General features: G+C 42.2%; 1 protein-coding gene across 1 annotated transcript in view; it reads right to left on the reverse strand.

Annotated features, from left to right (window-relative positions):
* Ipo11 (importin 11) overlaps nucleotides 1-13,239 on the reverse strand; it is a 180,572-nt gene extending 167,333 nt beyond the window's left edge. Inside the window, exons 1-2 of the mRNA XM_055601950.1 lie at nucleotides 13,092-13,239; nucleotides 3,906-4,049 (exon numbers count right to left, since the gene is read on the reverse strand). Of these exons, the coding sequence (XP_055457925.1) occupies nucleotides 3,906-4,043 (138 nt within the window). The 5' untranslated portion in view covers nucleotides 4,044-4,049; nucleotides 13,092-13,239. The remainder of the gene's footprint in view (nucleotides 1-3,905; nucleotides 4,050-13,091) is intronic.
* Between the last annotated feature and the right edge of the window lie 596 nt (nucleotides 13,240-13,835).

The following is a 13,835-nucleotide window of genomic DNA, read 5'->3' on the forward strand; positions in this document are numbered from 1 at the left end:
GAAGGAAGGAAGGAAGGAAGGAAGGAAGGAAGGAAGGAAGGAAGGAAAGAAAGAGAAGGAAGAAAGAAAGAAAGAAAAGGAAGAAAGGTGGATGAGTAGTAGATAGGTACATAAATGCCCCTACAGCACAGATTTAAAGACCTCAAGAAGTCAAAGTCCCTGAGTTGTTAATATATGTTTGAAATTGTGATGGTTAAATCTTGAAGATCAGCCTGACCTAGGACAAAAGCTTCTGGGCACATATGTGAGGCATATGTCTTAATTAGGATGGCCTCTGGTCATGCCTGTGATGTATTATTTTGATTTGGCTAACTGAATTAATAAGATCTGCTCTAAATGTAGGGGTCCCATTTCTGAGCAAATGTCCTGGATGACAGAACCAGGAGAAAAGGTAGCTCAGCATACCCATTCACTGCATTCTGATTCCTGTCTTGGACTCAGTGTGACCAGCTGTTTCAGGTTCCTGCTGTTTCAGGTTCCTGCTACCGTGCCTTCCCAGCTATGATGGGCTGTGTCTTGAACTGCAGCTGAACCACAATAAACTTTTCCTTCCATAAACTGCTTTTGTTAGAGCATTTTATCACAGCACTAGCAAGAGTAACTAATGTAAGAAAAAAATAAATCATTCCACAGTAACAAGTCACTTACCAAGACAATCATGCTGATGGGGCTAGAGAAAGGGTTCAGCAGTTAAGAACACTAGTTTCTCTTCCAGAGCACCTGGATGCAGTCCCTAGAATCCAAATGGATTCTGTAATTCCCACTCCAGGGGGATCTGACCCCCTCTTCTGGCCTCCATGGGCACTGCACGCATGTGCACACATATGCACACACGCAGGCACCCACTCATAAAATTTATAAGCCAATATCCAATCATGCTTACAAATGAGTCTGGTGGCAGTTTGTTTGTTTGTTTGACAGGGTCTCACTATGTAGTCTGGCCTGAAGTCACTATGTAAACCAGGATGCCTTCAAACCCACACAGATCCACCTGCTTCTATCCCAAGTGCTAAGGTTAAAAGCACCATGCCTGGCACAAGAGCAGTTTTAAGCGATATAAAGTGAGATGTTAAATGAACAATTTATGTTAATGCAATCAAGCCACACTGTTACTGTTTTGTAACAGTTTTGTTTTGATGGTGGTCAAGTATAAAAACAACTATGCAAGTTAAACCATGCAAGATTATCTTAGTACCCAATGGGGAAATTTCCATCGACCCATAAGTTTTAAAAACGTTAGTCCAACTTGGCTCAGTGGTGCAGAATACTTGTGAATCTTGCAGAGGGCCTGGATTTAATTCCTCACACCCATATCAGGTTGTTCACAATGGTCAATAATTCCAGGAGGATCCAATGTCCTCTTCTGGTCTCTGTGAGCACCAAACACACACACAGTGCACATACATGCATGCAGGCAAACACTAGTTCACATAAAACAAGTTTAAAAAAGGATCTTAGGCGGCTGGAGATGGCTCAGTGGTTAAGAGCACTGACAGCTCTTTCAGCGGACCAGAGCTCAATTCCCAGCACCCACATGGCAGCTCACAACTGTCTGTAATTCCTGTTCCAAGGAAGCTGACACCCTCACTCAGACATACATGCAGTCAAAAGACCAATGTACATAAAATAAAAATAAATACACTAAAAAAAAAAAGATCTTAGTCCAATCGGGCATAGTGGTGCTTGTCTTCAGTTATAGCACTTAGGAGGCAAAGGCAGGTAGATCTTTGTGATTTCCAGAGCAACCTTGTTGATACAACAAGTTCCAGGCCGACCAGTACTACATAGTAAGAATCATCTCCAGGATAAAATAAAATAAAACATTTATAATGGTAACCCAGTACCGCTACTCACTCTCCTTTTAACCCCCAACCCCTCATCTCCTCAGTATCAGTGTTGGTATTTAGGCTACACTTTTTTATTTTTTGGTTTTTCAAGACACAATTTCTCTGTGTAGCCTTGGCATTCCTGGTACTTTCTCTGTAGATCAGGCTGGCTTTGAACTCACAGAGATCCACCGGCCTCTGCCTCTGAGTGCTACAATTAAAGACATGTGCCGCCATGCCCAGCTGCCTAGGCTAGACTTTAACTGGCTATGTAGATCAACTTGCCTCAAACTTAAAATCCTCTTGCCTCATTGCATCAGCCTCCTGAGTGCCTGGATTAGGAAGCCACTATGCCCTGCATCAGAAACTGTTTTATCCTCAATATTCAAAAGGCTGAAGCAAGAAGAATTCAAAAGTAGCTTGTCCTAGGAAGCAAACTGCCTAGGCTACAAAATAAAACTTTTTTTTTTTTTTTAAGTTTGAGCTGGGGATGTAACTCAGCAGGGAAAATGCTCATCTCTATTCACAAAACTCCAGGTTCAATCTCCAGCACCTTATAATCTGAGCATGGTGGAGGCATGCTTGTAACCCCAATACTTGGGAAGTGGAGGCAGGAGAATAAGAAATTCAAAATCATCCTTGGTTATACTGCATGTTGAAGCCAGCCTGTGATAAATGAGACCTGTCTCCAAATGTATTTATTTATCTATTTATATATTTGTGTGACTCTATATTTACTGTGTATTTATTTGTGTATGACTATTATTTATTGTGCATGACTCTCTAAAGCAGTAGTTTTCAACCTGTCAGTCAAGACTCCTTTAGGCATCACATATTAGATATTTACATTATAATTCATAATAACAGCAAAATTGTTATGAAGTAGGCAGGAAAATAATCTTATTGTTGGGGTCACCACAACAAAACTGTATTACTGGGTCACAGCATTAAGAAGAGGGCGAACCACTGATCTAGAGCGATTCATCACAGCAGCACAAGACATGAAAATAGCATTTTATACAAATGTGTATATATACAGGCTAGTGTGGTAGTATATGCCTATAAGCCCAACATTGGGGAGCTAAGACAGGAGAATCACTGAATTTTAAGTCAGCACCCGCTATACAACAAGACACTGTTTCAATCGTCTCCCAGAAAGACTCTACACATACAAACATAGACAAGTAGATATCGTTGTATTGGTGGCCAGTCTGGTTTACATACGAAGGGTCAGGCAAACCTGGGCTACACAGTGAGACCTGTCTCAACAAAAACAATGTTTTAAAGTGAAATATATGACACAAAGAGAGATCAGTTCAATGACGAGTACTTGCCTAACATGCACCAGATCCTAGATTTGTTCTCCATCAATGGGGAGTAAAAGAAAATGAAAAACTGAAAACTACTGAGCATGGTATTTGTAAGCTGATGCTGAACAAACTGAAGTACACTCACTGAGAAAAGAATAAGTAGGGCATTAATGTATACTCCGATCATCTCGTTGTCAGTACTGGTAGTAAAACTGAAAGGTCATCACGGTCTGACACCTCCTCAAGAAACACTGGGAATATGTCCTGTCCAGGGTTTTATACAGAATGAATGCTTAGACAATAAAAGCAAGAAAGTCATTAATCAACCTGAAGAAATAGAGCCAAAAAAAGAAGTGAGTTCCTCTACTAAAGCTATAATTAAACCAGGTGGTGGCGGCCTTTATTCCCAACACTCAGAGGCAGAGGCAGCCAGATCTCTGTAGTTCGAGGACAGCCTGGTGTACAGGAGCAAGTTCCAGGACAACCCAGGGCTACATATAGAAACCCTATCTCAAAAACAAAACAAAACAAAACGTTTTAATTAAATTACAATAAAAGAAAATATCTAAAATGTTGATACATCAACAAATACTTGTGACATACCCTCATGAACCTTACATTACTATGATGATAATGGCAGCCAAATATTTGCATCAGCTTCACCAAACTACAAGTAAGTCTCCATACTCAAAATAAGAATATTAATAATAAACCCTATTAAAATAATGTCTCACTTTATTAAAAATAAACTATTTCAGTAACTACTTACCAGCAATACGGAGTAGAAACCTGGCTGTGTCTCCCACTGTTTCAACTGCTCCTCGGCTGGCTTTAAAACAGCAGTATCCTGACTGGTGGCCTGTGTTAAGACCTGAAGAACTACAGAGCTGGCACTATTGAGATCCATGGAAGCCTGCAATGATAAGTTAGCACACCTAAATCATACACATTGTAAAAAATACAAAAATGGACAGTAACAGAACAGAAGAAAAATCTGAAGGGTTCAAAAAGCACTTTTACTTGTTCACTTAGATTCTGACTTCTACTTTTCTATGTACTAGCTAAGCCATTACTGCGACTTCCCATAATTCCAATTACTTTTACTTAAATCAATATATTTCACTGGGCAGTGATGAAACACACCTTTAACCCCAGCTCTTCGGAGGCAGAGGCAGGAGGATATCTCTGAGTTTGAGGCCAGTCTGGTCTACAAAGTGAGTCCAGGACAGCCAAGGCTACACAGAAGAACCCTGTCTTGAAAATAAACAAACAAAAAAGAAATTGATATTTCTAAGGAAGACTGCCTTTTATTGTTTCATAAATAAATTCCAAATTCTGATTAAATGCCATTTCCTAGAAAGTAGAAGCAACTGAGATCCTCCTACCTCAGCCTCCCTAGTGTTCTCAAAATCATTTTAAAAATAAAATCCAAATGCAAAACATAGGAAGTGAACACAGAGAGATGCATTCTCAATGATATTTGAAAGATAAAATGAGTTAATTGCAATCCTTGCGTAGGACTTTCTCTAAAGAAAGGAGGAGTAGGAGACTCTTATTACGTATTAAATGACTGTACCTTCCCTAATTCATATGCTGGAATCTAATGCCTAATCTCTTGGTGTTTGGATCTGAGAAATTAGGTCAGTAGTAGACCATCAGGAAGGATCCCTCAGGCATAGCGCAAATGTCATATAAACATACAGCAAGTCTGCAAACAGCAAGATGGCCCTTATCAGTACCTAACTACGCCAGCACCATGAGTTCAAGGCCAGCCTAGGGTATGTAATAAGACCCTGTCTCAAACTAAAAGCAAGAGGTCAGAGGTTTACCACCAAGCCTGATTTTATGATGGCCTGCATTCAATTCCCATACGTGTGTGTATGTGTGTGTGTGTGTGTGTGTGTGTGTGTGTGTGTAAAACAATAAAAACAAAAAAAAAAAATAGTCCATGAATTTGAAAGAGAACAAGGAAGAGAACGAAGGAGGGTGGAAAAGAAAGGGGAAAATGATATGATTATATTAAAATCTCAAAAAAATTTAAAAAATAATTTTTAGAAAGAAAGCAAGCAACCCAGCCATGGAGCTAGAGAAAGGTTCAGCAGTTAAGAGCACCTTTTGTTCTCACAGAAGACCCAAGTTTGGACCCAGCACTGGTATCAGGCAGTTTATAACCACCTGTAACTCCAGGTGGAGGATCACATTCCCTCCACGGATGGACAGATGGATGGACACATACATACACTCTCAGAGCACACATAAAACAGAAAAAGAGACCCATTAAAAATTAAAGCAGAAAAGTTACCATATTAGAAAGCTTAAAAAAAGGGACAGTTCATTAACTAAAATGAACACTTATTTATTTATTTATGGGACAGTTTATTAACTAAAAAGAACATTCATTCATTCATCCATTCATTTATTTTGGGCAGGGTCTTACTATGTATCTCTGACTGTCCTGGAACTTACTATGTGGACCAGGCTGGCCTAGAACTCACAGACATCCACCTGCTTCTGCCTCTCCAGTGCTGGAATTAAAGGTATGAGATACCAGCCCACCAAAAAAAGGAAGGAAGGAAGGAAGGAAGGCAGGAAGGCAGGAAGGCAGGAAGGAAGGAAGGAAGGAAGGAAGGAAGGAAGGAAGGAAGGAAGGAAGGGAAAGAGAGAGAGAGAGAGAAAGAAAGAAAGAAAGAAAGAAAGAAAGAAAGAAAGAAAGAAAGAAAGAAAGAAAGAAAGAAAGAAAACTTAATACTAGTACAAGGCATGTTAGTACAAACCTGCAATTCCAACACTCTGGAGACTGAAGCAGGAGGGTTATGAACTGAAGGCCAGCTAGGGCTACATAGCCAGATCTTGGAAGAAAGAGAGGAAAAAGGGGGGGATGAAAGAAGGAGAAAGAACGACCACTTGAGGAAAGAAGACAAAATAGAGCCGATTCTAGCAAAGATGCTAAATTCCCTAGATGAGTTACCACACTACTCCGTCTTCTCAAGTGTTGCTAAGGGACAGCGCTCCTAAGGTTGCTGTCCCAGCAAACGCTACCTTCTGCGGAAATCTCCAGCTGCACTAGACAGTACAGCTCTACTTCATGCTGAACTACCTTCTACACACTCCTATTACTACATCTACTGCTTTGCCTTTAACTGCAGCTTCTCTAACAAACCACGAACTACTTAAAGTTAAGAAATGTACATTCTCCGTTCGCATACACCACCGATCTCATCACAGTATAAAGGTATGCTCACCTTCCAGGAGATAGCAGTGCTTACGCTGTGTTGGGCCTGCCTATATCAATGCGTACTAAGAAAGAAAATTAAAAATCTGACATGTTAGTATGTATAGACTGTAACAGTAAAGCCTCTGGATTTGAATTTAATGGCCATGGAACAGGGACTTAAATATGTTCAACATGTATCCTAGAAACTAGAGGAATGAAAAATAGTGTTAGGATGATTTGTTTGTTACAGAAGTGTGGTCCAAAGATTCACAGAGCTGTTTTGCATCTGTAACCCACAAAGATTCTGGGCAGCTGCCACCTCAGTCTCTTCTCTGTATTACCATTTTTGGTTTAAATACACTAGATTTTTTTAAGCTGTTAAATGAATAAAATCTTTGGCCAAATATGGACACACCTGAAATCCCAGTGCTCAGAAGACACAAGATGATCACTTCCTGTGCCAGGCCGCCAAGGTCTATGTAGTAAGTTCCAGACTACCCAAGGCTACATAGTAAAACAGTATCTCAAAATAGAAACAACAACAAAGAGTAATCAATCAATTTTTTAATAAGTCCCGATCTCTACTATAGTTGTGTAAGGCCACAAAAAGCAGCCAAGCCTCTCCCTTTTCAACCCTCCTCAGCCTAACCTTCCCAGAATATTGTATTTCTGACATCAATTCCTGTTAAGTCCACATACATTCACAGTCTTTAACAACCTCTACTGACCATGTACCACTCTTAAAAAAATATGGTACAGAACCTGTGCATTCAATCCTACAAAGGAAAAAGACAAGCTAAAATATACTGTTACGGAGGAAGTCCTAGCAATTTACCCTCCAGCAAGCTTGGCAGAGGCCTCCTCACAGGGGAAGAAAACAGCATAGTCTTGAAAGCTGAGGAGGAGTTCTCAAGATGAGTGCATGCTGTGAGTATATAACACAGATATATCCCAGGCACAACAAGATCTCAATTTATTTTAATACAATTATTTCTGAAGAATTATAGCTTAGCATGACAGAACATAAGGCAAGGACAGGGATTTATAGAAAATTAAACCTATCTGCACCTTGATCTGTGAACTGCCAGACTTCAGAACTATTCAAAAATGTTTCTAGTGTAACCTACCTAGTCTGTAGGTAATATAGCAAGAATGCCTTTAAAGAGTGAGAAGGGAACGTAACAAGTTACTAGCCTCTGCGGGACACAGGAAAACACTACTAGGAACATACAAAATTACGAGGGTCTATATCTAATATTTAAGAAACATTCATTGTTGGGAGTGACCTGTCTGCAAGATATACTAGTGAAGAGTCAAAGATTATGGAAGTAACCAAGCACTTCTTGATGGATTTAATGCCACTATAACTGACACTGCTAAGGGGACCAAGAACCTGAAAGGAGATAGGTCATGGGCTAGGAGAAATCTATTACTATTGTTAAAGGGACATAATAAAATGACTAACAGCATACTGTTATACCCATAGATCAGTGCCTCACTCAGCCTCCTTAAGAGAAGCTTTTTCTTGCAGTAGGTAAGACTCAACACAGAGATCTACAAGTGTACAATGTTCAGAGAGTGAGATTTTGGCACACTCTGTCCTAAATAGGACGTTTTCATCAAACTCCTCTCCTCAAAGCTCTGGAGTCTATGGAGAAGAGGAGACAGAAAGACTGTTAAGAGGCAGAAGTGATGGATGACTCTAAGAAAATAGTGTCTCAGACAACAGAACTTTTGCACATATGAACTCACAGAGACTGGTAGCATACATAAGAAATGCACAGCTTCAAGCCAGACCAGGTCCTAGTACTGAGAGGGGGAACTGGACAGGAGGTCCCATCCCTAAGCAAGAAGCTGTCTGCAACTGACACCTACTGGCAGAGGGAAAACTACCTTTCCCCAGTGGAGTGCCACTGGGTATAACAACCAAATTCCAAGGCAGGCATAACACAAAACAAACTCAACAGTATTGGCTTTTTCTTTTGGGGTGTGGGGGTTTTACTGGGTTTTGCCTATTTGTTTTGATTTTTGTGGGGTTTTTTTCTGTCTGTTAGTTTGGGGTAGGTTCTTCTGTTTTGTTTGGGGGGGGGTTGTTTTTTTGTTTCTATTTTGGGGTTTCATCGTGTAGCCTTGGCTGTCCTCGAACTCACTGTAGACTAGGCTGGCCTCAAAGTTATAGAGCTTCACCTGCCTCTGCTTCCCAGGTATTGGGATTAAAGGCGGACATCACCACGCCCAGCTGGTGTTTTCCTTCTTTTAGAGAGAGAGAGAAAAAATGCATGAAGCTGGGTGGGTAGGGACATGGGAAAAATAAAGGAGGGACTGGAGGAGGGGAAATATTAAAATATATGTCATGAAAAAAATTCAATTAAAAAATAAACAAATGTTTGTTGTTGGGCTGGAAAGATGGCTCAGCAGTTAAGATCAGAATACCTGAGTCTGATTCCCAGCACCCACACAGATGACTCATAACTATCTGTAACTCCAGTTCCAGGAGATCTAACACCCTCTGTGGGCCTTGCCGTCAGGCACACACATGGTTCACGGACATATATGTAGGCAAAACATCCATACAAATAAAAATAAATAGTTTTCTTTAAAAAAAAAATGCATTGTTAAATCCGTAGCTGTCATTCACGCATGTTTTGGGACAGTTTTGACAGTGCTGAACAAATAGGGAAATACTGCCATGAAAAGCAGTAGGATGAAACAGAGTCAGATGTGAATAGATATGTACAATCTTATAAAGTAACCATATCTGAACCCATTTCTTTGACCAGATAAATCAGAATAAGCAAAAAAAACTTCAAATTAAAATAAATAATGGGCTTTTATGCGCGCACGCGCACACCTACATGCATTCCAACGTTCACTGACCAAAGCAGTACAGCTCAAGCTTTACTTAGCATTTCTGTAATCTGGATATCTTATTAAAATGCAGGTTCTGCATAGGTATTAAAGAAAAACACTATTGCTAGGAATGGAAGACATCCCTATGAAACAGTGATCGGGAAGGCCCAAGACTCCCAAAGCAACACAGGCAAACTGTACCTGCTGTTGGTCACTTCCTAGAACTAAAATGTAAGGCCATACTGCTAAAGAATATAGGCCTCACTTGCAAGATACAGAGAAATCAAGCTAGAATTGGACTGGACTTCCTTCCTGCTGGCTAGCCCTCATAGTACTAGAAAGAGTTGCACTGGCTGCTGGGGAAGAATTGTCATCAACAGTCTTATTCAGTTGTGAGCCCTGTGCTCCAGAACACTAACAGGAGAGGTAAGAAGAGCCCACTAGTACATTAGTGTAAGTCTGTTATGGGAACAACCAGCTCTGACTGAATTTAATGCCCACTCCAAAGGAGGAAACTCACATTTGGTACTGTAAAGCCAGTCAAATGCCCATGGCTGGAGAGGTCGCAGGCTATAAAAGGGAAGCTACTGATGTTGTTTTCCAAAATGGACACGATGTACTCTAAAAACTGCTTCTAAATAACTACATGCTGCTATCTGCTTTGGTCAGAGAGGCTTTTTGCAATGGTCAGCAACGACAACAGAGACTCATAACTGATCAAAGTACTGAGTTTAAGTTATTGCTGAATGCCCAGTCATAAAAGTGACATCTACAAAACTATTCCAAGGCTCAGAGAACAACATGAAAGAAGAAGCAAAAAGAATGTAGGAGTCAAAAGAAGCCAGGATAAGGGTGGGTCAAATGCCAACTATTGCACCCTTGAACTCACAGCAGTTGTGTCTACCTGCACAAAACTAATTAATTTGAGGAGCAGTGATACTCAGTAGGTAGGACTACTCTACAAGCATGAAGACCTGAGTTCAAATCCCCAGCACCTATGTACAAAAGCGGAGCACAAGTACATGTGCCTAGACCCACAACATGGGGTAAGAGGCAAAACCAGGATGATCATGAGAGCTTGGTTGGCCATTCAGCCAGCCTTGCTTAAATGGAAGTCAAGATGCCCAAGCCTCCACATGCAAGCAATACCACGCATACGCATACACACACACACACACACACACACACACCCCTGATCACAAGAGTGGGGCTATCAACACCCTGGCATGGAAGAGGAGAGGCTCATAAGCTCCCTCCTTGACAATTTACAGGCAATTAATGGTTGATGGGGGAGGCAGGAGAGTGGTACAGCTACTGGTAAGGTACCCATGCAAGTGTAAACAATTCTTCACCCACACCAATGTTCCTGTAAACGACCCTGATGAATCTCATAGAGAAAAGAGACAGAAAGAAATAGAAGGGGGCTGGCTGGAACAGGAAGGGGATTAGTGGAAGGGGCACAAAAAGGTAATCCAGTGAATATGATCAAAATAAATACATGAAAATGCCATAATGAAACCTATCATTGTGTTTAATACATGCAAACAAAAACATGTTTTAAAAGTACCTCAATACATAGATGCTACTTCAGTAACTTTTCAGTTAGGCCTGAAGTGGCTATTTTTACCAAATTCCCAGATGATAAACCACATTTTGAGGAGCAAGAATGTAAAACACTAACAAAACCTATGCTCTACAAAGCTTGTAATTGTAAGCTTATTGGTAGTCAGTCTCATCTTTAGAAAATCAAACAAGATGTGCTTCCCTTGCAGAAGCACACCTGCAAAAGATGTGATCAGCCACTGTGTAACACACCCTGAAATTAGCTGCCTATGCCCATAATACGCACAAAGTCAAAGAAAGGAATGGGGCTGGGGGAGCAGAAGGCAAGGGTAAAGTGCTTGCAACACATGTGAAAGTCTGTGGGTTCTATCTCAAGCGACTCCAAAATAAAACAAACGACAAAAATGAGGAAATAGCTTAATGATAAAACGTGCATGGCTATGGGTTCAATCCCAACACTGCAAAATAAAATAAAGATAAAGGAAATTAAAATTACCGACAGGAATACCAAATTAAGCCCAATGGGGCAGCACATACCCAGCACTGGGTAGAGAAAGGTAGACAGATCTCTGTGAGTTTAAAGCTAGCATGGTCTACACATGGAGTTCCATAGCACCCAAAGCTACATAGTGAAAGCCTGTCTTAAAAATAATAATGATAATAATAATAAATTGTGAGAAGATCAAATATACACTTTATGCCCATGCAACACAGAAGTCAAGAGCCAACTAATCGGGACTGCTTGGCAGTTAAGAGCACTTGCTGCTCTTCCAGAGGAAGTTTGGTTTCCAGATGCATGTCAGGTGGCTCACAGCAGCCTGTAATTTCACTACCAGAAGATCCAATACTGTCTTCTAACTGTGGCAGCAGCAGCACACAGAGCATAAACAAACACACACAGACAAGAGTGCACATGAAGATTCTTTAAAATCTAAAAAAAAAAACCCAACTAAGCAAACGTTACCTATCCCTAAATATGAAATTTTTATTCTGGAGAAACATCTTCAGTATATTTTGAAGCCAAAAATTACAAGCATTATTCTGCCTTCTAGTTTAGTTCTGAATGTAAATATATTCATAGTATCACAAAAGTCTAAAGTTTTGTTTAATTACCGAATAATTTTTGCACACTGCTTTAGAACCTCCAATCATATTACAACCAAATCCTCTGAGAATTCTCTTTTGGCTTTAAGAAGTGTAATCAAGGCAAAGAACACCCTTCTGCCCTATAGCTATAACACACATCCACACAATACTGCCATAATTAAACTGTTGGCACCAACCCCTGTGCTAGCTACCATCAAGAAACGAAAAAAGTCTACAAAAAGGAAGAAATTTTCTAATTTTACCAAAATTTTCCTCTGTGTGAAGCAATGATACAGGCAAAGCTATCAAGCCATGAGTATTTCATATAAATGAAGTCATTTTGCCCTTAACAAAGTGGAGAAATTTGAAATGTTGTGGAAATAGAAGAGAGGAATCCCTATCCACAGGGGGAAGCGGGGGAGGGGGGCTTAAAAAAGCATGGTTGCAAACTGCTCTTCCTTGCTTCCTTCTAAATAGCAAGCAAATCTTAAAGGCGCTATGGCATACAACAGAGCTCCTTTAATATGTGGCGAAGAGTGGTGTGCCAATTACAACCTTGGCACCAGGAGCCAAATCACCAGTCTTTGCTATTTACGCAAATCCCTTTGCTGTACGATTCTCTCGTTCACCACGCAGTAAGAGAATTAGGGGGGAAAGAGCAAATGCTATCTATGGGCCTCGAAATAATTTTGCTGAATCACAAAATATTCCCAAATGTAAAGCTGCCGGAGTCGCTGAGCTTGAGCACTGGCGGCCATAACTCAGGATGAATCTCCTCTCAGAAAAAAAAGAAGAAAAAAAAAATGTTTAAGTCCTTCACTTTTTCCTTAGAGAGAAGGAAAGGTCTAACGTTTACAGCTTTCGCAGCAAGGTCGCGCGTGCATTGAACACCCTCCACCGGACCAGTGAGAGAATCACATTCTCCTGCACAGTGCAGCCCCGAGCCTCCAAGGACAAACACACGCCCCCACCCCACCCCCAGGCCGGCGACAAGGGACACAATGGGGACCCTCGGCTTCGCTCAACCTGTCACGCAGACCCTGCCACGCCGCACCGTAGACCCAGCACCGTCAGGCTTCCCAAAGCCCGGGAGCCCGCGACGCTCGGGGCTACTCCAGGGCCGCAAGGACCCCGCCGCCTCGGCGCACACCTCAGCTGGACCCGCGTACCGCCCACGGCGCGGGGTCTCGCTGCCCAGCCCACTCCTCCCCGCCGGCCGCGCGGCTCGCGATCGGGCCTCACCCTGTGGTCCTGTCCGGAACAGCCCGGCCCGCCCCTTTCCACTTGTCCACACGAAGCGGCGTTGCTGGCTTCCGCGCCCCACGCTGCTAATCCACACGCTGCCGCCTACTGATGCCGAAAACGGCTTCTAGGAACGCGCCATGTTGCCGTGTCGCCGCTCCAGACGCCGCAGGCGCGCTAAAATGACGTCACGAGCTCCCAGCGCGCAAGGGAGAGGCCGGGGAAGGAGGCGATAGGAGAGCGGAGGGACGGGGAGGGAGGAGCTGGGGTTCGAACCCAAGGGCGCGCGGCGGCCAGCGCAGCAGTGTGCGCTTGCGTGGTACGCGGAGCCGCGCGCAGGCATTAGGGGACCTGTAACTGTGGAAACCGTATGACCCGGGAAAATCGATTGTCTCCTGCGCCCAGTCAGGCGTAAATCAAAACCATTTCATCTTCACTGTTCTAGTTCGTTGGTGTGTCATGGCAGGGGAGGGGTAGCAAGAGAATCCCATTAACGAACCCTGCCATCATGGGTATTTTTTTCAAGCTTGGACGAGGTTTTTGTTTGTTTAGTGTTGTTTTGTCGGCAGGGGATTGAGACAGGGTCTCGTCTCACAAGTCCAGGCTGCTGTCAGACTCTTTTTGTAGCTGAGGATGACCATCAAATCTTGACTCCTCCACTTCCCAACTGTTAGGGTTACATGCGTATAGTCTCCCCAAAGCGACGTTTTGGTTCCTGAAGTGGGTGAGAGCTCTCTACGCCAC

This window comes from Psammomys obesus, unplaced genomic scaffold (genome assembly GCF_907164565.1).
Source record: "Psammomys obesus unplaced genomic scaffold, mPsaObe1.curated_primary_1811, whole genome shotgun sequence".
Lineage (NCBI taxonomy): Eukaryota > Metazoa > Chordata > Mammalia > Rodentia > Muridae > Psammomys > Psammomys obesus.